The 23,355-nt window shown below is 36.5% G+C and overlaps 1 protein-coding gene across 2 annotated transcripts in view; it reads right to left on the bottom strand.

Moving 5' to 3' along the window:
• Positions 1-21,359, bottom strand: part of USP47 (ubiquitin specific peptidase 47) — a 108,053-nt gene extending 86,694 nt beyond the window's left edge. The window contains exon 1 of one of the 2 annotated variants that reach the window (XM_027578348.2): positions 21,130-21,359. In XM_027578348.2, coding sequence (XP_027434149.1) covers positions 21,130-21,168 — 39 coding nt within the window. In that variant the 5' untranslated portion in view covers positions 21,169-21,359. The remainder of the gene's footprint in view (positions 1-21,129) is intronic. The other variant, XM_027578347.2, reaches the window with a different exon arrangement.
• Positions 21,360-23,355: the final 1,996 nt, after the last annotated feature.

The raw sequence follows: 23,355 nt of genomic DNA, 5'->3' as shown, positions 1-23,355 counted from the left end.
CTTTCTCTAGCTAAACGATCAGAAAAGGGATAGTCTCACAAAACAGGAAATTTTTAGACACCAATCACACTACAGCCAAACATTACAGGGGGAGAAAAAAAAAAAATAACTTGCTCTGCCTCCACGCCCATCATCAAAGTTCAAGAGATTTCCACTCTCATCTAGCTAAAACAAGGCACTCCCTTCCCTCCCATACTCTTCCACCAGAGCGACATTACAGAAGACCAGTGGGCAGTGGGACTTTCATCACAGCCCAATGGTAAGAAGTACCTCCTCACTTCTCTATCAGTGAAGGCCTCATGGCAGGAATAACAAAGTGCCTCTCCCCGTCCCAGCCAAGCAGGTATCTACAGAAGTTTAAGGGGAACCTGAACTTCATCCCCACCCAGGAGTAACAAGGTATGACTCCCACCCCAGGCTGTAAAGAAAGGTGGGAGGAGGAACTTCCACCCCACCCCCCCCCAGGAATGAAGGAGTACCCCCTTTCTCCTGTTGGCATGGTGTCAGACAAGATCTGTTAAAACAGACGTGTAAGTAAGATTCAGAGTTTCATAATACACTATCCCAAACGTCCAGGATAAACTGAAGTCACTTGTTATACCAAGAACCAGGAAAATTTCAACTTGAATGAGAAAAGAGAATCAGTAGATGCCAACACGAAGATGACACAAATGTTGGAATTGTCTGACAAGGATTTTAAAGCAGCTGTCATAAAAATGTTCAACAATTATAAACACACATAAACAAATGAAAAAACAGAAAGTCTCAGCAAAGAAATAGCAGACAACTAAAATTAAAACTCACTAAGTGGGCTCAATAGCAGAATGAAGATGATGAGGCAAAGGATCAGTGACCCTGAAGATAAGAACAATAGAAATCTTTATCTGAACAATAAAGAAAAAAAAAGACCAAAAAAAAAATCATTCTCAACATCCATAGGACCATAAAAAAAGACCTAACTAACATTCCTGTCAACCAAATCCTGGAGGGAAAGGGGAAAGGGGGGTGGATGTGAAAAACTAATTGAAGAAATAATGGCTGAAAACTCCCCAAATTTGGCAAGAGGCATATGCCTACATATTCAGGAAGCTGAATGAATCCCAAACAAATTAAATACAAAGCAATTCATGCCAAGACATATCATCAAGACAAATCCTTGAAAACTAAAGACAAAGAGAAAGCTTTTGAAAATAGAACATCTTATCTATAAGGGCAAAAAACAATTCAAATGTAGCAGATTTCTCATCAAACATCACAAAAGTAGGTGTTTTCCACAATATTTTCCAAGAGCTGAAAGAAAAGAATTGTCAGCCTAGAATTCTACAGTCAGTGCAAATATACTTCAGGAATGAAGGGGAAATAGACATCTTCAGATGAAGGAAAACTAAAAGATTTGTTGTCGGTGAACCTACCCTAGAAGAATGGCTAAAGTTCTCTAAACAGAAATGATAATAATGGAAAGAAATCATTTTGTATTAAAAATGATATATTATATTCTATAATAATGTATAAATGCTATTTTATATAAGTAATTATAGCATTGCTCAATTAACACACTGCAAAACTCTATACTATAAAATAATTTAGAGTTGACTCAACGTGATGTTTGGGTTATTTCCACAAAAAGCTAGACATCATGAACTTTTAGTCAAGTCTACAACTATGCTGCAAACTAAAATTTAACTTACATCATTTCAGCCTACAAGTTTTCCAAATATATGACCTGTTGTGAGTGCTGAAACTGTCCACTGATCTGGCAATTTCTCTTCTAGGTATATAACCAAAAGAACTGAAAGCAGGGATTCATAGATAGCTGCACACCCATGCTCACAGGAGCATTATTCACAACAGCCAAAAGATGGAAGCAAATATTTACACAGATATAGATATATTAAATGATTAAATATAAGGAAATACAAAGGTGTTATGTATGTTTGTGGGGGTGTATAGTTTGTGTGTGTGTCTATATATATACATATATATAATGGCGTATTATTCAGCCTTAAAAAGGATGGCAGTACTGACACAAACTACAACATGGATGAACTTTGAGGAAATGATACTAAATGAAATAAGCCTGTCACAAAAAAACAAATACTGTAGGATTCCACTTATTTGAGGTACCTAGAGTAGTCAAATTCAGAGAGAATGGTAGTTGCCAGAGGTTGCCAGGGGTGGGAGGGTAGGAGAATAGGGAGTTATTGCTAATGGGTACAGTTTTGCAAGATGGAAAGATTTTTGTGGGTGGATGATGATGAGTAGCACAACAATGTAAATGTACTTAATGCTAACAAACTGTACACTTAAAACTGGTTAAGTAAATTTTGTGTGTATTTTACCAAAATTTAAAAAATTTTTAAATTAAATACAGAATTTATGACCCTAAATCTGTGGAAGTAGCAAAACTGTCTGCAAACTGGGCTTCCAATGCTGCTACATTACAAACACATAATACCTAAGAACATATTATGGATATATGTAAATATATGTATAAGCATGGAATACATTTCTGTGTTCTCCTGTAATTCAAAAAATATAAAATCTACCTAGTAAGGGCTTTCATATGATTTCAGTGTGTATATGCACACATAGAGAGAAATGATATAGAAATAAATGCTAATTTCACATTTATATTTGTGAGTGTGCATATTTTCTAGCTCCTTTCACTGAGAAGACATAGAAGCAACGATATCCCTGTAACAATAAACACATCTAGTCCCCAGATCATGATTTCTGAATACCATTCTCTACCAAAAGGACTCAGAGGTCTTTGTACAAATGATTGATCTTAGTGTTAGCGCTGGAAAGGTACAATGGCTTGGAATATCCTGCACTGCCAGAAAGTAAGGTAGTACTCCAAGAATGGTGAGATGTGTCAAAAGGACACAGGAGCCAGCTAAAAGGGTTCTCACTGGCCAAGCCTGAAGTAATTTGAACGTCAAAATAAACAGATTATTTATTCAACTTAAAAGTTAACATTAAAAGATTGCTGTATCAAATAGGAAGTAATCAAATGACTAAAAATATATACATAGGTAGGCTGAAAATTTAATAGTGAACATTTCCTATTTCCTGAATAATATTAAAATACTGATGATGGGCAGTAAGCCATTTGAGAATGGCTATAACTAACCAGTACTCCTTAAGAAGCCCTTAGAACAAAATTTATTTTTAAAATCTAAATCTCACTTTGTTCACTTAAAAACTAAAATGTTAACTACAGAAGTTAACAACTGAACCAAGAAGCTCAGTTCCCAAATATAAAAATTTTAATCATAATTTAAAAAAACCTAATCATAAGCTTTTTATTCAATGTATTTTCAGTATTTAATTTAGGAATGAATAGAAGAGAATTAAGGGTAAAGACATTACCAAATTTGATATGAATCAAGTTATAATTTTTTAGCCATTTTTTCAATTTTTAACTTCTCAAGAATTAAATCATTTCCTGTTTCCATTTTAATGTGGGTGAAAACTGAACTTAATCATTCAAATCTATCACATTTCCCATTCCTCTTGCTATTTAGCATTCCTAAACAGTTAAGCTGTTCTAACAAAACATCTCTATGAGTCATTATAATCAGAAAATGATACAAACTCCATTTACTAACAAAAATACAAGACTTTCATAGATCAAATTATCCTCAACTCCATCCCCACCAGTATCCCTCTACAACTGCCCCCAAATGGTTCCATCTTCTTAACCCCACCTTTTCACCAGTGTGAAATTATACTCTAGGCTCAAATTTCTCAAAAGAAATCTCTTTCATATCTAGGATTTGTTTCAGTTTTTTAAAAAAAGAATTTTGCTCCTCTTGTTAATATACTCAAAGAAAACAAGTATGTCCACAGATTAGAGGAGATTGGTCAGGAATATACAAATACTTCAGAAAATCATAAAGATTCAATATGAACATGAATAAAGACCAACAAGGATATAGGAACAAACACAAGCAGATTCATAGGCAAGATTCTGCTTAGCTAAAAATGGAAATGGTCAATTTATAATCTTTACTACTGAAAATGAACCACAAAAGAGGAAGTCTAAGTCTTTAGGGAATTTGCTAAACAAAATATATTCAGGAAATTAAATTCAGGAAAATAATTTCATAATACATAGCTTCTGCTGTTGGAAGCATAAAGTATGGCCTTAAAACTTTAAAATAAATTTCTAAAAATTGATTTTGAAAGTTTTAAACTTTTCCAAACTGATTTTAAATTTTGAAAATTTTTTAGTGCAAGGGCTTTTACTATTTACTAAAGGAAGTTTGATGATAATCACTCTCTACTTTAACCTGCTTTTTAAATTCAAAACTTCATATAGGAATTTTTCTAAAAGACAATTTTGTACCTATTATAAAAGCTCAGTTCAAAGCATAAAAAATTGTAACTACATTCTACATTACTATTTTAGTTAAATACAAATTCTGTGATAAACTAATCTGCATTAAAAGGTGCTTATTCAATGTATCAGGATATGCATTTTCTGAATTTAAACTAATATTGAGTAAGATATAACATCAATTGTCAATTTATGACATTTCTTTCCAAATCATATAGCACACTCAAGTATTAAAGTATGACCTACAGTATGTGCTCTAATATTACAGTGTGCCCCTCCAATAACTGTATTCTATTTTCTTTTAAAATACTCATAAAACAAGCTCCCAGAACCCCATATATTATAATCAGAAAACCAAATACATAAAACTCTGAATTCTATAATTTTTACTTGTAACAATTACATTAAGTACTCAATTAGTAGAAAATTAATAACAAAGTTTCAGAACTTTAAAAAAAGTTAAAATCTAACTATGAGCAATATATTTTACTTGACAGTTAAGAAACCATCAGTCAGGTAACTTATCACACACGACATAGAACTCTAATCTTTAAAGCTGGATGGACCTTTAGACATCCGATCAAGCTCCTTATTTTACAGATGAATAAAAAGAAATACTGGGACCTGAAGTGACTTGCCTTGAGGTCACATATGAATATAGATTTCCTAAGAAATATAGGCTTTTTGATGACTTCATGTTATAAAATGTTATGTTATAAAATATATTTGTGGCAAAAAAGTTATAATGACATTATTTTTCCCCTTACTTCTATCCTAATACTCTTCCCACTTCTGCCTTACTCCTTTTAATAGTTGTTCTACTACTGGTAATGGGTAACCCACTAATAATATGCTGTGGGTGTCTAAACTTAGAAACTAAACAAACTACTCTCAGGAGAGGAAATAATAAGCCCTTTACTATTCCTGTTATCTTTATTTTTGATTACAGCTAAGTTTTCTTCTGTGAGTAGGCTGTTGTTGACAAGCAGTGACTCAGCTTGTGATCCAACAGACTTATTTACAGGTCTTGAATGTTCTACTGCATTATTACTAAACTAAGGAAGCTTGTTTATTATATTATCTATCTGTTACCATGCACTTATTTAGAAGCATGGATAATAATTTTAATGTAAGAATATTATGTTCTTATAATACTCTCATGAAATTGTACAACTGAAAAAAATGTATAGGTTACTTTAAAACTATTAGAAGACCGTTTATTTCCTATTGGAGTGGCCTGTAGTGCAAAGAGCAATGTACTGCACAGGGCAAAAGATCAAGGCTAGAACCTCCAGTCAAGGTGGCTACTTTTCTTTTAGCTGCATAATCCTATGCAAGTCATTTAGTTTTCAACATACACAAAGAGTTTTTCCAAAGACCAAAAGAAAGTATCTTGAAAATACCCTACAAGTTATAATAATATCACACAGAAGGTATTATTATAGAACTACCAGTTACTATCCTTATAATATATTTAAAAAATATAATCCCTTACTGTAATAAAATTTATATTATAATTTATGATATTTAAAATTGCAAAAGGGGGGCGCCTGGGTAGCTCAGTCGTTGGGCATCTGCCTTTGGCTCAGGTCTTGATCCCAAGGTCCTGGGATCAAGCCCCACGTCGGGCTCCCTGCTCAGTGGGAGGCCTGCTTCTCCCTCTCCCACTCCCCCTGCTTGTGTTCTCTCTCTCTGTCAAATAAATAAAATCTTTTAAAAAATGAAATAGTAAAATAAAATAAATTCTTAAAAAAATTGCAAAATGTTATTTTTGGGGGGTAATATGAATTTCATCAGACAGGAAAAACCTACTTTTGTTTTCTGATTGCATGGCCTTCTCACAAAGGTTAAAAACCTACTACTGTGAAAGTAGTAAAAACACCCACTACTTTAAAAGTTCCTATAGGCCTATAATTTACAGACAAATCTTATTCCTTATCTGGTCCAAGTCCCTCACTTGAAGGAAGATAAAAAAGACTCAGAAGGGTTAAGCGACTACGGCAAAGTCAAACCACTGAGTTTTCTGATTCCCAAACCATTTCTTTTCACCAGACCAGGGATATGTGAACTGGGTTCTTAAATACCACCACCATTTAACACAATTACCAGTTTTCCCTATGTAAATCATAAACTCCTTGGGAATAGGTACTCTTTTGCCTTCTCTCTCTCCTATCAGTACCTGGCAAATGTAATATTGCATAAAGTATGTTTTCTGGTTCTGGCTTAATAAAAATCCTCAAGTACATGAGAAGATGCTCTACATCAACAGTCGTTAAAGAAATGCATATTAAAATCACAAAAATCACTATACACTTACTAGAATGGCTAAAAAAAAAAAAAAAAGCAAAGACTACAAAAAAACTGACATTGCCAAGTACCAACAAGGAGGATGCAGAGCAACTAAGATGCTCATACATTGCTGATCAGAATGCAAAACAGTACAACCACTTCAGAAAAGTTTAGCAGTTTCTTACAAAGTTAAACATGCACTTACAGCCCCAAAAACAAGTATGCAAATACTTGTAGCAGCTTTATTCAGAATCATCAAAAACTGGAAACAAATGTCTATTAGCTGGTGAATGGAGAAACAATTGTTGCACTCAGCACTAAGGAAGACTACTGATACATGAAACAATATGGATGAATCCCATAGTTTTATACTAGAGGAAAGGAGTCAGACTCAAAATGCTACATACTATATGAATTCTATTTCATGACATTCTAGAAAGGCAAAATATGAGGACAGAAAACAGATCAGTGGTTGCAGAGCCCTGAGTGTGTTGGGGGATAGCGGGAGGGGGGAGCGGTGGGGAGTTGTCTACAAGGGGCCTGAGAACACTCTTACCATAATGGAGATATTCCGCATCTTGGTGGTTATACAACTGTATTAAGTTTGTCAAAATTCACAAAGTTGTATACCATAAAAGGGCAAATTTTACTATATAAATTATACCTCAGTAAACCTGACTTTTAAAAAAAAGGTTTCATTCAAGCTCTTCCACGAACTGAGACCTTGAGTAAGTTATTGAGCTTTTATGGCCTTTATGTTTTTCTGATCTAAAACTAAAGGGGGGAAAAACAAAGGGACTATAATACCTAACTACTACATCCCTTCCGGTATTAAATTCTATTGCTGAATTGTAGAAACATTTTGTGCCTGTTTCTTTCCGTGTCAATACTGTGTCTGTATGTGTGCTATGTTAATGGTAAATAATGTAATGGTAAATAAATATCACAAGGCATGTGAGTATAAAACATCAAAATTAAAGCAATATTTCTCAAATGCCTTTTAATAAGAGACTTCATTGTTAGGCATTTAATTTTTCACCAATTGCCTTCCACTACCACAAAGTACTATAAATAAACATAATGTAATAAATTATACAACTTGATATAAACTTAAAATTAAAGGCAATAAAATTAAAACACCTAAGCACAGTCTTATGCTTATGTCTAAATGTCTAAAATGGTAGACATTTTATATCAATAAAATGGAATAAATGTATATAAACTCATAGTTTATTTATATGCAGTAAAACAATACCTATCTTTTAGGAGACGAGTCCCACAAAAATTCTACTTTTTAATGCAATCTAGAACTGGGGCTATAATCGAGCTCCTCGTGGCTAAATACTAAGTCCCCTTAGTTTTATTTGGAACATTAGAGACTTCCTCGGGAAGATTTCATTAATCCGCCAATTAAAAACATTCCTTGTGGTGTTCTCAGTTGTGCGGCTACCACCAGAGAGACACCATGAGAGTCATCATTCTCCAGTACCAGTGCCACCTCTAGCCTGCTGAGCTTCAGCCAACAGGAAAGGGGGGGGGTAAACACTGTAGTTCTCTATACTAGGGCCCTTACAAACCTACTGCCTATAAACAAATCAGCGGTAAAGCACTTAGGAAGCAACCAACTACAAAAGTCACTCACAAGAATGTCCTTATGTGAAGAAACCACACCATTATAAGCCTTGTACTGTCAGTGAAAATCAGAAGTACTAAACTTCCCACTTGCAAATTTCCCTTCTAACATCAAGTCTAAGAAATTGCTCAGGACTTCAAAACAGATCTACACTCCCAGGAGTGCAGCTCCTGGCACTTTCCTGGACACAAATGAGGCCTATCTACTTACCATATTTGAAGACACCTACTTGTGTGTTATTCATTTAAAAATGTAACAATTATGCCAAAAGAGATTCCTTCAGCACAACTTGTATGTGGGAAATGCACTTAAGATGCATTATGACGGGAAACATTCCATTCTTAAAAAACAAAAAAGTACCTAATGATTGCAAATGAAAAAAAAAAAACAGGTGAGAGAATAAGGTATTAGTAAGTTCCTCCTTCCCATTTTCATTTGTATATAGATTTTTAATATTAATGCAGGGACATAAAACATTCATGGCAAATAAAAAATGTTTCAGTGAAAAAGTTTCAGGAATTAAACTTTACAAATATTAAACACAAACTTAACTTTTTCTGGGAAGAACTTTTTCAAGCCCCCTAATGCCTACACAATAAAAAATCTACACTCCTTATAGGTATACAAAGCCTTCAGCACTTTTAAGACACAACCTTCCAGAACCATCTTCTCCTACTCAACCCCAGACAACCCAGGTATCTATACTAAACTTCTGCTATTTCCTAAAATGCATTACAAACTTTTGTGTTTTAAATGCTATTCCTTCTGACTAAATTAATTGGACTAGCATCTAGAACTAGAACTAGAACTAGGTCAGATTCCTTCTTTATCTTTGAATCTCGGATTCCTAGCAGCTACTAACTCAATGTTTAACTGAATGAATGAATTCTACTGCATCAGAACTATAGAAACCTACACTAAAAAAAATTAAAAGATGTTTATGATTAAATAAAAATAGCTAAGTATGATTTGAAACAGGAAAATATCATTTGTATAGACAAACTACAATGCTTTGGTTATACCAGAAACTTTCACTTAAGTCATAAATGAGGTCCTTGGTCTTCCTAAAACTAAACCTATACTCTTAGCAAAGGTATTAGATTCATTATATACAGAAAAGTTTAAATTCCAGACTTTTTCTTAATTATGTTACTTAACAGCCCTTAATTTTTCTCTACTGGAAAGCCACTATATTTATTGAATATAAGCATGTTGTGCTTGTTAGGCTAATATTTAAAGGACTCTGCAAGTCTTATGTTAGTCAACTAACTACACAGCATCAAATCTAGAGCACAATGTACAACTGACAGGGACAGAGTCTCTTCCATCCATGTCAATTGGTTCTACTCCAGAGTTATAGAAAATCAGAATTATCACATACATAAAGTTCTTTCAGAAACAAATTATTCTTAACATGGATCCTGCTTTAAAATAGCATTTCACACTGAGTCTTACAAAGCAGTGATTTGTTAATCTCATAAGGTATCTTGACAAATATCTATACGTAACAAACCAATTTTTCTCAGAACCTCATTAGACTCAAAAATGTATTTTTAACATTTGTACTCTTACATGTTCTAGTTCTCAATTAAAGCAGTAAGAATAACAGTATGTTTATATGAGCAATATTTGAGGATATAAAAAAATCTGTCAAATCCAACAATCATTTAGGATTTATGCAAACACATAGATATTTAGCTGACAGGTCATAACCAGAACTGCAACTGTAATGACTAGCATATTTAATAACTAAATATGCCTTCACTTTCATTTAATCAATAAATATTTATTAGACAGCAATGCATAGCACATTGCGCTGGTCCCTAGAAAGAATATAGGATGAAAGTAATAACAGAGGGGTATGCTAACATTTATAGAGTGCTTATTATGTACAAGACATCTTATATGTATTAACTCATTTCATGTTCCCAACAACCCTAGGACATAGTTACTAGTATCCTCATTTAACTAAGGTACCAAAAAGTTAAGTAACTTGCCCAAGGTCACAAAGCTACTATTTGAACCCAAGCACTCTGGCTGTCATGTCCTGACTTTGAAGATTTTCTAATCTCATAAAGGTATTAACGTAACTTATAATAAGGGGGTATAATTTTTCAAGTGTTGAAAGATACAGTGCAATGGGTTTCAGGGTTAGGGAAATGTAATCAGGTTGAAACAGGAGAATCAGAAATGGTTTCTTGTGGGAAGTAAGAGGAGCTAGATTTTGCTGGTTGGATAATATTTTAAGAGCATGTTTTTAAAAAACATCAAAATTCAAGACCTGTATCTCAGTAATTTTCACAAGAACTGTAATCTCTCAACAGTAGGTTGTAGCAACAGTTTTATATAAATAAAAATGTTCATATCCATGGCTACTTTATACATGCATGGTCAGTTTAGTTCTATTAAACAAAAGAATAAATTATTATTACTCCCATGCCTAGAGACAAAGTAAACGGAAGTATATAAGGCAGAGAGGAGACCTCTGTTTACTTAAACTATACTTACATCCACCCCTTCTTCCACTATACCAATAGCAAATCATGCTCAGGAGAAATGCGTGCTCTTTAAGAATCTTAATTACACCAGTTTTGCCAATCATTTGCCATCACTGCCAATCATAATCATTTTGCCCCAAAGACTTTGTACAATGGAGAATGTTTGTACAAAAGTAGATTTTCAGCCAACGGTACCTGGACAGAACACTTTAAAATCTGTGTAATAAACCTCATAAAAAATATGCCTCTGCATATCAGGACACCTAAACATGTTGCCTGAACTGAAGAAGATCCTTAAAAACAAATGAATCAATTTTAAAAGTAGATATTTTCTGGAACCTTAATTGACAATAAATATATAAATATATATATTTAATGATATTTTTTCCCTGCCCCCTATTTTCAATACAATCTTTTCTTTCCAAGTTGGGCTCCATGGTACTTTAGTACCCTGGCAATGTACTAACCCAGTCCCTTCAATTTCAGCAAAAAATTAAGAGTACCTCAATACTAAGATGCAAAAATTTTATGTGACTAATCAAAAACTGGAAAATAAAAAAGAGGCAATCCTAAGAAAGTACTTAAATAATAATTTCCATGCAAAATCAAAGTTCACCTATTTAAAGCTCCCTAGAAACCAGATGATAAAAAAGTAGTTCATATTATTCACTCAGGGCAAGGGCATAAAATGACACATGAAAGCATAGAGCACATCTGGGAACAGCAACTAATGTAGCCAAATGTGACTGAAACAAAACTGGCCTGGGGTAGGAGACATATACATTAAGTTAGGAATTTCTGGTTGAAGAGGATAGACTGAATACAAGCATTTAGCTCTAAAGCTTCCCAAGATTATCTTTGAAACAAGAGTGAAGACATTTTTTAAAGAGCATAAACCCATAAGAAACCAGAAACATTATTTCAAAAGCTGGAGAGCAGATCAAATGTTAATGACAATTACATCTGAAGAGGCTGAATTCTGTATTAGCTTAGAAGAAAACCAAAGACACCTGGTTTATACAACATTTACAATTACACCAAAAGACTCCCTATACTCCCTGGAGAAGTGGTTGCTTCCAGGGTTGGGGCAGATAAAATAAGCCATGGGCTGAAGCACAATGTGGTGCCAGAAAGTAAGTTCTCAAAAAGCAAGGATGAACACACAGATGCCAACCAGAAAGAGCTCCCCTGGCCAAGATTGGAACAACCTGAAAAACAAAATAAATAATAATAGTTTTGGGTTATAATCCAAAGAATAACATAAATATCCAAAAGTCTATACTGATATAAATAATTATGTAAATAAATGGGCAAGAAGGGATAACTCTTCCTCACAGAAGAATTCCAATTAATAAATGCAGAAATAATGAGGAAAATAGAAAATCACTATTAGAATGCACCAGTAATAAGACAAGATCCCTAGACGGATGCTAAAACTAGTGGGCAGAAGTTTAAGCCTAAACAAGGTATCTGCATAGTCTCAAAGTATTTAGTAATTATTAACAAGGAAAACAGTACCTTTATAGTGGAGAAACCTATCAGACAGCACCATACCCAAGTGATCAAGGTTAGCATCACTAGCAGTACATCACATTCCCCCACACCTTCCAGATGATGTACTGAGAAGGACACATCACATCTGTAATACCACTCTCTTTAATTCCCAACCTCACGGGAGGTCATAAATCATGAGAAAATGTCAGTCAAACCCAAATTGAGGGCCATTATACAAAATAACTGTTCAAAAGTGTCAAGGTCATGAAAGAGAAGGAAAGGGTGAGGACTGTCACAAATAAAAAGAAACTAAGGAGACAAGACAACTAATGTATTGTAGGATCCTGAATTTGGATCTTGGAACAAAAAGGGCCATTTGTGGAGAAACTGGTAAAATATAGTTAATTTCTTACTTTTGATAAGTGTTTTACAGTTAGATAAGATGTTAACATGAGGAGAAGCTCGGTGAAGGGTATACAATTCTCTATTCTTTTTGCAACTCTTCCACAAAAAAATTTTAAAGGATAATGGGGGGGGGAGCCTAAAAGGCTCAGAAACTGTCAGCTTCAGACACTCTGGGATTAAGGGTGGAGTCCAAACTAGGAGAACAGATCGACGTTTAAGAAGCAGTTCTAACTCCCAGACCTCTCTTCTACTCCTTGACCCTTTCTGGCAAAAGGCTAAATGACCTCTGAGAGCGTGAAACAGGGTATCTCTGCACTAGAGGATGCCAGGCTCAAATGCATGTGAGGAATGCCATACTGAACACTGGAGAACAAATGAAAATGTATTTGCATACTTAATGATGAAACCCAAATCCCTTTTTCCTACTCAGCTCCCAAGCTTGTTCTCTCCCGGCATAAGATAGAAATCTTTTCTGGGAAATCAATCCAGCACAGGAGAAAAGATGTGTCACTGGGAGTCTGCAAGGAAATTATTCAGCCATATCATTCTACAGCGAAAACCATAATCACCCACTTGTAGGAGCGGCTTCTGAGCTTTTTAAGGCACCTCTTTAAAGTAAGACTTGACTTCTTCGAAGGATCACCAGACATCCAAGGAAAGCATCTCATATGAAAGACAAAGCCCAAGCAAATAAACACAAAAAGGAAATCTGGAGGAAAGAGGGAGTATGTAGAGAAGAAAACTACTACTAATTTCCTAAGACAGATAAGACAAGATATTGATTGCATCCACAAGACAGAAACAGGACAAAGAGTGCTTGGAAATTATACATATGATGGCAGAAATAAAACCCTAGAAGAAGAATTGGAAGATAAAAGTTGAGAAAAATTTCCCAGAAAGGGGGAAAGGAATAGAAAATAGATGAAAACAGATAAGAAAATTAGAGAAACCAGTCAGTAGGCCCAACACCTAAACCACAGGAACCAAAGAGAGAGAAGAGAGGAAACGAAAGGAAGAAATTAAAAAATATATATATATTTAAGGAAACTTCCCAGAACTGATGAATTTCTAAGTAAGACTACCCTGAACTCAACAGAAATGGGTTTAAAAAAAGACCTATACCAAGGCACATAATATAGAAATTTCAGAACTTTGGGGGAAAAGATTCTCTAAGCTTCCAGAAAGGAAAAAAAAAGTTGCAAAATAGCGGAAAAGAATCTTCTAGGCATCTGACATCTCAACAACAACACTGAAAAAAAGAAAACAATGGAGCAATGTTAGCAAAATTCTGAGAGAAAATTATTTCTGACCAAGAATTCTCTGCCCAGCCAAATAATCTATAAAACAAGAGGATAAAAACATTTTCAGACATGTGAGGTCTGGAAAAAATTATATCCCATCCAGAAAGCTATTGAAAGTGGTCCTCCAAAACGAGAAAACAAGCAAAGAAAGAAGACATCAGATATAGAACCAAGAGCCCCAATACAATAGAGATCTGAGGGGGGCTACTAAGATGATAGTAAAGGCAAATCTAAGACAACAGCTGCAATTCAAGAAAACTTAAAAGGAAAGATTAGTAGGTTTGAACCTAGTAAGAGAAGATTTATATACTTGAGAGAGAGTTGGACTAAATCACGGCTTCTCACAGTGCCACTATTGACACCTTGGACCACATAATTCTTTGTTGTGGGAGTCTGTCCTGTGCAGCGTAGGATGACGTTTGGCAGCACTAGGCATTAGTAGCATACTCCCTGTCCTCCCAACGTTGCCGAATGTCTACTGGTTTGCCCCCTGGTGAGAACCTCCTGGCAAAAATGGTTAAGTACACAGAAAACTAAACAAAAGCAGATCTTTTAAAAAAACATTAACGCAGGGAAAACAAAATGTATAGGAAAGGAAAACAATTACAATAAACTACAAGACTCAACTATGAATAGCTTATAGTCACATTGATACACACTCTGAGTATTGGTATAACCAAACTACTTGCAATATGACAATACTGGGAAGACTGAGCAGGACTGAGAAGTGTGTCTGGGTATGGCTGGGATAGCGGTAAACCTTATCTTCTACTGTAGTAAGTCAGTAGATAATGCCTTAAACTGAAAACTCAAGAAAGAACATTACAAACATGCCATTTTGAGATACGGAGATAAATATCAAAGAAGTCAGTTGAAAGTGGTTGTCTCTGAAGAGCCCGAAATAAAAAGAAGAGGGAATCTGCAGAGGACTACTGTTTTGTCAAAAGTCCTGCAGAACTATTCAACTCTTTCAAATGTGTGCATGTATAACTTTGATAAACATTAAACTTAAAAAAAATCAACTGAAGCTAGATTTATGAAGTACTTTCACTGGTTAAGGCCATACTGACTTAGAACCACACAGCTTTACAACTTTGAGCAAGGTCCTCAACCTCTTTAAGCCTTACCTTATTCATCTATAAGATAATGAAAAATAATAGCTGCCTTAAAGGGGCATGACAGGAATTAAATAAGATAATGTATGTAAAAGGTTTACCACAGTGTCTGGCACGCAGTGCTTATAAATAGTACCTATTACTCAATTTGGAATCAGAGGGTAATAACTATAAGCTTTAAAGTAAGTAAACCATAATCTCACCTGTTTTAGAAAGTTAACTCTGACAGTTGAGAGGATGGCTTCGTAAAGAGCCTAGAAGTCAGAGACCTTTTAGCAGGGCTACATTTGAATGAGAAAAGAGGCAGAGCTGCAAAGGGAAAGATAAAGGTACAAGAGATATTTTCCAAGTGATGAACTAATTTGAGTATGAGAAAAAGGAAAACGAAGGAGTCAAAAAAAACCTCCTAACTTAAGCAAATAAACACGCTAACAACACTAACTGAACAGAACACGGAAAGAATTATGTTGAGAAGAGAATATGAGGAAAGAGAAGAGATATGAGCTTGATATTACCTACATGTAAGCTGTGGGTCCTAGCATACAACCAAATAGAGACATCAGGTATGCAGGTAGAAATCTGAATCTAGAAGAAGAGAGGTCAGGGCTGGAGACAGAAATGGGTATATTACAATCAAAGGCTGAAGCCATGCAAGTGGATCAGATTACTCTGTGGCAAACTCAAAGCAAGAAGAGAGGGGAAAGATAAAAATCATGTGCATCAAAAAACACTATAACATGATACCAATAATTACCTCAAAAACTACAATTAGATCATCTAAGTTTCCTTTTTTTAGTAATGTACATGCCCATTGTTGAAATAAGTAAAGAAAATTTAAACATAGCCCAATGATCCAGATATCCAGAAACAATGATTGTTAATATTTTAGAGTATTCCTTCTAATCTTTCAATGCATATAACCCTAAATTGTCCATTTTTTCCCTGACAAATTTGGAATCATATACAACTGCACTCAGCTTTTTTGCTTTATTAAGTCAGCATTTCCAATGGTATTTTAAATACTAATGATTTTTTATTAAACACTCCAATTTATGTAAACCACTGATGAGTATTACTGACATAACTGCCATACTTGCCTCTTACCGGTAAAAGAGAATCAACACCGCAATTTTTTTTTAAAGGCTAATTTTTAAAGAATGACCAAAAACAAGACAGACCATTGCAGCACATTTCCTCAAGTAATTTAATTAGGAGACATAAAATTAAAAGAATATTCATTTGATATGGACCATAATAAATACTAATGGATTTTATTAAAAAACAGACAATAGAGATAAAAAAACAAGTTACTTTAATGTTTTGGGAGTTCTCAACATCAATCGTCTTTATATACTTGTGAGGTCACTGTGAAGCTCAAATGAGTTAATATACATGAAGCACATATAACAGTATCTGACATATAATAAATGCTTAATAAATATTGGTTATTACTCTCATCACCATTAGTTTCATGTGGAAACTGTTTAATGCATGGAAAAGAGGCAGAAAGAAACATGAGATATGAAACTCTTTTGTCTTTTCTTCCATTTTTCCATCTTCTCTACATTTATATATCCTTTGGACATCACTTTAAGTACTATTTTAAAACCGTAAGATATATACCTTATCCTTAATTATACTCTAAGATACTTGAGGGAAGAAAGAACTTTTGCTATTTCCTCAAAATGTTCCTTACATGGCGGAGGACAGTAATATGTACAGTGAAGACTCAATAAATATTAGTGTCACAAATCTTTATAAAGAGAATAAAAACAACAAAGCAATAAATAAAAATTGGGATGACAGTAAAAACAAGAGATCTGAAAGCCAATATCAATACAATTCAAAGACAGAGTAGGATGAAAAAGTGAGGTGAAAAGCCTTGCTGTTAACCACAATGAACAGACCACACTCCCTTTGCTCTTCTCTGGGTATAACAATTTAGGAGGAATACTAAAAACACTGGATTGTGTCTAAAAGAGAGCAACTGAAAAACAAGTAAAGAACTAAGGATCCTCAGATTGTAGAACAGAGGGGGTTGGCCCTCCTACTCCCTTCTCCCATTTTCAACAATAAGAAAAAGCTGTCCTAGGCGCCTGGGTGGCTCCGTCGTTAAGCGGCTGCCTTCGGCTCAGTTCATGATCCCAGGGTCCTGGGATCAAGCACTGTATTGGGCTCCCTGCTCAGCTAGAAGCCTGCTTCTCCCTCTCCCTCTCCCCCTGCTTGTGTTCCCTCTCTCGCTGTCTCTCTCTCTCTGTCAAATAAATAAATAAAATCTTTAAAAAGAAAAAAAAAGCTGTCCTATGGGGAATGATTTAAGATTTCTCTGTTGTCCTAGGCAATTATCAAAAGATGGTGGGTACAGAGGTCTAGACTTCTCTCAACTCAAAAACTTAAATTAACAGATCTCTTCTAAGGCAAAGATGTTATCAGAGATTAGTCATGAAGGTGTTCAAGCAAGGGTTAGAAAACAGCTTGCCAACGAACTGTGCTACAGAAAACATCAAGTAGGGGATAATTGGTTAGAACTCTAAGTTTCTTCACACCCAGTAATAAATATGACTGAATATCTGCTCCAAAAAGGATACTGTCCTAGACCTATGTATACAAAAACAGAAAACTAAGAGAAACAAAGATCTCTGCTGCCAAGGAATTCATAATATATAAAATGTGTATTACAGTTTGAGACCATAATAGATGTCACCAAGCACTACTTATTAATTAACAAATGAATTCTAGTCATATTAAAGGTCTTCTAAGAAGGAGAAATCCCTGGGGCGCCTGGGTAGCTCAGTCGTTAAGCGTCTGCCTTCGGCTCAGGTCATGATCCCAGGGTCCTGGGATTGAGCCCCGCATCCGGCTCCCTGCTCTGTGGGAAGCCTGCTTCTCCCTCTCCCACTCCCCCTGTTTGTGTTCCCTCTCTCGCTGTGTCTCTCTCTGCCAAATAAATAAATAAAATCTTAAAAAAAAAAAAAAGGAGAAATCCCTAAGGTTAAAATGATCATAAGAAGATTTTTAGCATAAACATCGTATGGGGTACTTGTGGGAAAATGTATATGAAGGTTCTGAACAGAGAAGCAAAAAGAGGGGATAGTACAAAAAGAAGTAAAAAGCAAGTTAGAAAGAAACCCATTTGGCTGCATTAAAAACGTGTTTCATGGGAGAAGAGATAAGCTGAAAAGGTTGTGGCCAGAATCAACTGTACTAGGCCTTGAATACAAAGCTAAGTAGTTTCAAATTTATCCTGTATACAGCATCTGTAGCAACTACTCAACTCTACTATAGCCACAGACAATAGTAAATAAATGGGCATGGCTGTGTTCCAATAAAAACCTTTTTTATGAATACTGAAATTTGAATTTCAAAAATTTTCATTTATCACGGAATATTATTCTACTTATCTTTTACAATTCGGAAATGTAAAAGTCATTCTTAACTCATGGGCCATACAAAAACAGGCTACAAGTAGGCTGGATTTGGCCCACAGGGTTTGCCAATACCTATAGCACCCACTAAGCGGCCTTCTTTGGAGTCCTCTAAGATATATCTGTCCTTGAGCTTCAGGGACGAAAATAATATATTATTCATTCAACAACTACACACATGCATGAATGCACACACCTAACTAAGATCTAAATCTAGTAAGGGTCAGGGGTTCCCTATACAAAGCTCCTAAACAAACAAAAAACAACAACAAAACCCTCTAGATTGTTGATAATAAGCTATTAGAACAGAAGCAAATTTTTGTTTCAGTTTTGCAATTTATTTTCACATAGTAAATGTACTTAGTTACAAACCCTCCAGGTTATATGGAGATAACTAAAAAATACAGTATAATCAAGGAATAGTGAAGGGATGTGAGTTCCAGTCCTTACATTGTCATTTACTCATTATGTGACCCTAAACAAGTCACTTTCAATCCTCTGGCCCTATCTTCCTCATCTGTAAAGTGGAAAGGGTTAAGTTACTAGATGATCACTATACTCTCCCTTTAGCACTTACTTTAAAAAGACAGGGAATGACAAAGACCAAAGCGATAATTAAGGACACAGAAAAGACACTGACTAAATGAGCAGGCAGATAAGACAAACAGGTAGAAAAAAGACCAAAAAAGTACAATATTACTAAACTCAAGGATTTTTTTTTTTAAGTATTAAATGCAACAGAAAACCCAAGGAAGAGAAGTAAGAATAATTCAGGAAGAGGAGTATGGCCATCAAAAAAGAAAAGAACTAGTTAACAAGCTAAAAAGGCAAAAACTTAAGTGAAGTCTTCAAGACTGGAGGCTACTGTGCATGCTTCCAGCAACCATGAGAAGAGCCAGGGAAAAAGAACAGCCTGAAGATCAATCTAGAGAATAGAAAAAAAAGGCATATGTTCCCAAAAACGTAAAAGAAAAAAAAGTTGGGATGTGCTTGAAGCCTCAGGTAAGGGAGTTAGTCTTAAAAGAGAGGCAATTAATCTTTAAAATCCAAAAGGTAAAAGCAGCATTACAGTATTGGTTTTTACACAATGATATTTCCCTGCAAAGCTGCCTATCCATATCAGGGGTTTTTTTAAGACATCAAATTATTAGGGAAATAAATCTGATGTTGCATTTTCTTAAAGCAGAAAGTTCCACTTATACTGTATTTTTCTAACGCTCAAAAAATTAAGAAAGGACTAACTTTGCTTTTTGTAAGAATGAAAACCAGCAGTATGTAGCTCTAAAAGAAAATGCATGTTTATCTTTCTTACAGCACCTATCACTTCTGTCCTTGTATAAGAGTTACTTATGTAGTAAAATACCTCTCCCTTAAAGGAAGCTCAACGAATATTACCAGCACTCTCCTTCTTAGTAGCTCTGAAAGCTCCCAAGGCAAGAACTCTGATTAATTTCATCTGTTTATCTGCTTTGCACAGAGTTGGTGATGCTCCATGAATAAATACTGACACATGATAACTAAGCTAAAAAAAAAAAAAAACCTGTCCTTGCAAAACAACTACCATCTGATAATGTAGGAAAAATATTTTATCATAGCTACATAACTCCAGTATCACTTCTGCAGTGTAAGAGCTTGCTTAAGTAACAACAAATTGCTACAAAGCAACTAAAAAAGCAAAAATAATTAAGAATTTTTAATGAATATCACTTATAAACATCAAGATTCTACACAGTTCAACAGGACACTGCCTCATTTAAGGTATATGAGAAATAAAAATCCAAAGCATTAGCCTGATGATCAACCAGTTAAAAATACACATTTGGATACGCTGAAGATATTTATAAAGCCAACAGGGATACTATTAATATATTGAAATTCACTGGCCAGCGCTGTATTCTACCATTAACCTTCTACTACTATTCAAGAGAAGCCAAGAAGTCAAGGCTTCTCATATCACTCGCTTTTAAGAATTCAAGAAGTCACCCAAACTAGCATACACAACCCAACTACAAAAAGTAGTTCAGCTCTCCATATGGTAATGTTTAGCTATCTCTTACCTTTACGTGAAAGTCACATTTACTTTTTCAGCGATCTTCCATAGGCCCCATCTAGGCTGGCCAACAGTATTACCAAGTAACAGGAGTTCAAAAAAGTCTTAACAGTTAACTCTGCCCTCCCACAGATCTCAAGTTGGGTGTAGGTTTCACAAGCCCTGAAAGCTACACACTGCCACTGTCAAACCAGAAGCAGCACCGTCACCCTGTCGTGCCCGTCAGTAACTGTTACAGAATTTTTTCTTTGAAATTATCTTGGCTCAACATGTTGAATAAGTACTTAAAAGGCCACCTTCTCCCCCAAAGCTGGACCTGATTCCTTCCAGTCCGCTCCTTTATTCCTCCAGCCCGACAAACCCGAGAGGGGAGGTCTCGGCTCCCTCAGGCCCCTAGATCCAGTCGGGTCTCCCAATTGCTCGCCGCACCCACCGTACAGCCCCTACCACACACCTCCTCCTTCCCCCACAGCCGCGCCCGCACACGAGCTGGGCCCGCAGCCGACCCCTCGCCCGGGCCTGCACTGCCTCGAGCGGACGCAGGCCTCGGGCCTAGCCTCCTCCGCTGGCCCCTCACCTCTTTCGGGACCAGTTGGTTCTCCTCGCCGGGCACCATGGCTCAGACTCCGCCGCTTCTCTCCGCCCTGCCGGGGGAGGGGGCAGGGTGGTGGCGGCTCTCTATCTCAGGAGAGAACGGCAGCGGCAGTCATCCTCTCTACCGCCTGCGCTCCGGCAGCCTCGGAGGCCTCAACCTGGGCCTCAGACACCAGCGCGCAGACACCGACCCACGACTGCTGCTCCGCCGCCGCCGCCGCCGTCGCCTTCGTCGTCGGCCCCTCCCCCAGCTCGCTGCAATCAATGGAAAAATGGCGGCGGCCGCTCTCGCGAGAATTCGGACCGTCGGGCTCCCAGCTCGGCGCCAAGCGCCCAAGGTGCCGAGGCAGCTGTCGCTCGCGTCTAATTGCCTCAGCTCTTACTCAGCCCCGGGATGTACAAAACGGGCTGAGCGGCCATGCGAACGCCTTTCTTGGGAGGGATTCTGGACCGTCCGTTTCGGGACTCCCTCTGCCGGGCAGGGAAAGAACCAGGCCTCAGAACCCTCCATGCCTTCTTGGGCTCTTCGGACTCTGCCCACCGGGGCAAGACTGGAGCCGAAAGCTCCTTCTCTGACCCTACCCCCACTCAACACTGCCCTCCCTTCCCGTTAGAAAAGCGTCTTAACTCCATCCCCTCTTCACAAAGCCCTGGCCTCTCCTGGAAGAGAAAGCGTCACGGGCGGTCTCCCGACCTCCGCCCTCGGACACGGCCCCAGCCAGAGGGAACTGCGTTTTCTTTTTCCCCTCTCCCTCCACTCCTGACGGTCCCGGCTCCAGGGACCGCAAGGCCATCTCCTGCGAGGGGACGCGGCAGCCTTCGCCTCGGAGAAGCGGTGTAAAATCTCCAACCCCCCCCCCCCCCCCCGCCGCCGCACGCACACACCCTCCATTAGAGCGGCAATCTCTTGCCCCCTTTATGGGAACTCCCTTCTCCAACAGGTTCCAGTCTGGGACTGAGATCGCTTCCGAGAGTACGGCTGCAGTTTGAACTTTACCATCCTCCTTAAGAATGTTTACAGAGTACTTAAATTTCCAATGACTGTAAGCATTGTGCTGTTTTATACGAAACAAATTACGCAGTATTTTTCCAAATCTCACTCATTAAGCCGTCCCTTAGGAAGACTCGATGGGGTGTCCCTCCTGAAGACTTCCTTGGGTACAGTGATTTCACACCATGCTGAGATAAAATAATCCTTCCATATTCCTAACACCCACAGTATCAACTACCTATCAAACTTTTTTTTATTGCAAGCCCCTATTAGCAAAAGAAAAAAAAAAGCTCTGTAAGTCTATATACTTAAGTTATATACACGTCTTGCTATATGTGACATAAAACATTTTTAAAATGTAAAAAGGATAAGATAAAAAATAAACATTTAAAAGTCTGCAAGAGTTATTTTTTATATTAATGGTATAAAGAATTGTTACTCTCACCAAAAATATTTAGTGAAAAAAATATGATTGAGTAGGTTTCAGTGGTTTTTAAAATCTCTAACACTTTGCGAAGCAGTTATTAAATTGTCTGATTCAACATTCAGGTTATTTCTGTACCTCATTATAATAGCTGTCATAAGCTGAAAAAGATAACTCACAAAGATACGTAGATCCTAATGGAAGAAGTACATCTTTGGCTGCTCTTACTAATGCAAGTATCCATTTTTATCTCCTCCATCCACCAATCATGAAAAGTTTATTGACATTCAACTACTAACTTTCTATCTTCCCTGATGTCAGCCAGAAAATGTTGCATTTTTATATTTTTAACAAATGGGTTCAGAACTCTTTGGAATGCATTGCTTGGAAGAGTTTTCAATAGCTTGGAAAAATTCTGCCTTCAAGTTTTAGTGTACATGTTTAAGTTTTTTTAGGGCACTGATCTTGTCTTTAAGATTTTGATATTTTGTTCATAGATTTTTGAATTAATTTTGAATCTTTAAAATATGGTATTAAGATATTCTTTATCTTGATTACTGAGTTTTGGCTGCCCCTTTAAATTTTGCTCCCAAGGTGAAAGCCTCACTTACCTTACCATTGTCTCAGCCTTAGGTAGCACACAAACATCATTTTTGCATCAAAATCCTGTAATAGAAATATTTCCAAATCTCTGATTTAAGTGTTATCCCCACTACTTAATAAGATGGTTTCTGCACGGCTCATGCTAGAAGTAGACATGTCATCTCTCCTATCACCGCTTCTACTTATGCTTG

This window comes from Zalophus californianus, chromosome 11 (genome assembly GCF_009762305.2).
Source record: "Zalophus californianus isolate mZalCal1 chromosome 11, mZalCal1.pri.v2, whole genome shotgun sequence".
Taxonomy (NCBI): domain Eukaryota; kingdom Metazoa; phylum Chordata; class Mammalia; order Carnivora; family Otariidae; genus Zalophus; species Zalophus californianus.
Note: the sequence above shows the minus strand (reverse complement) of the source record. Positions and strands in the feature narration are given on the sequence as shown.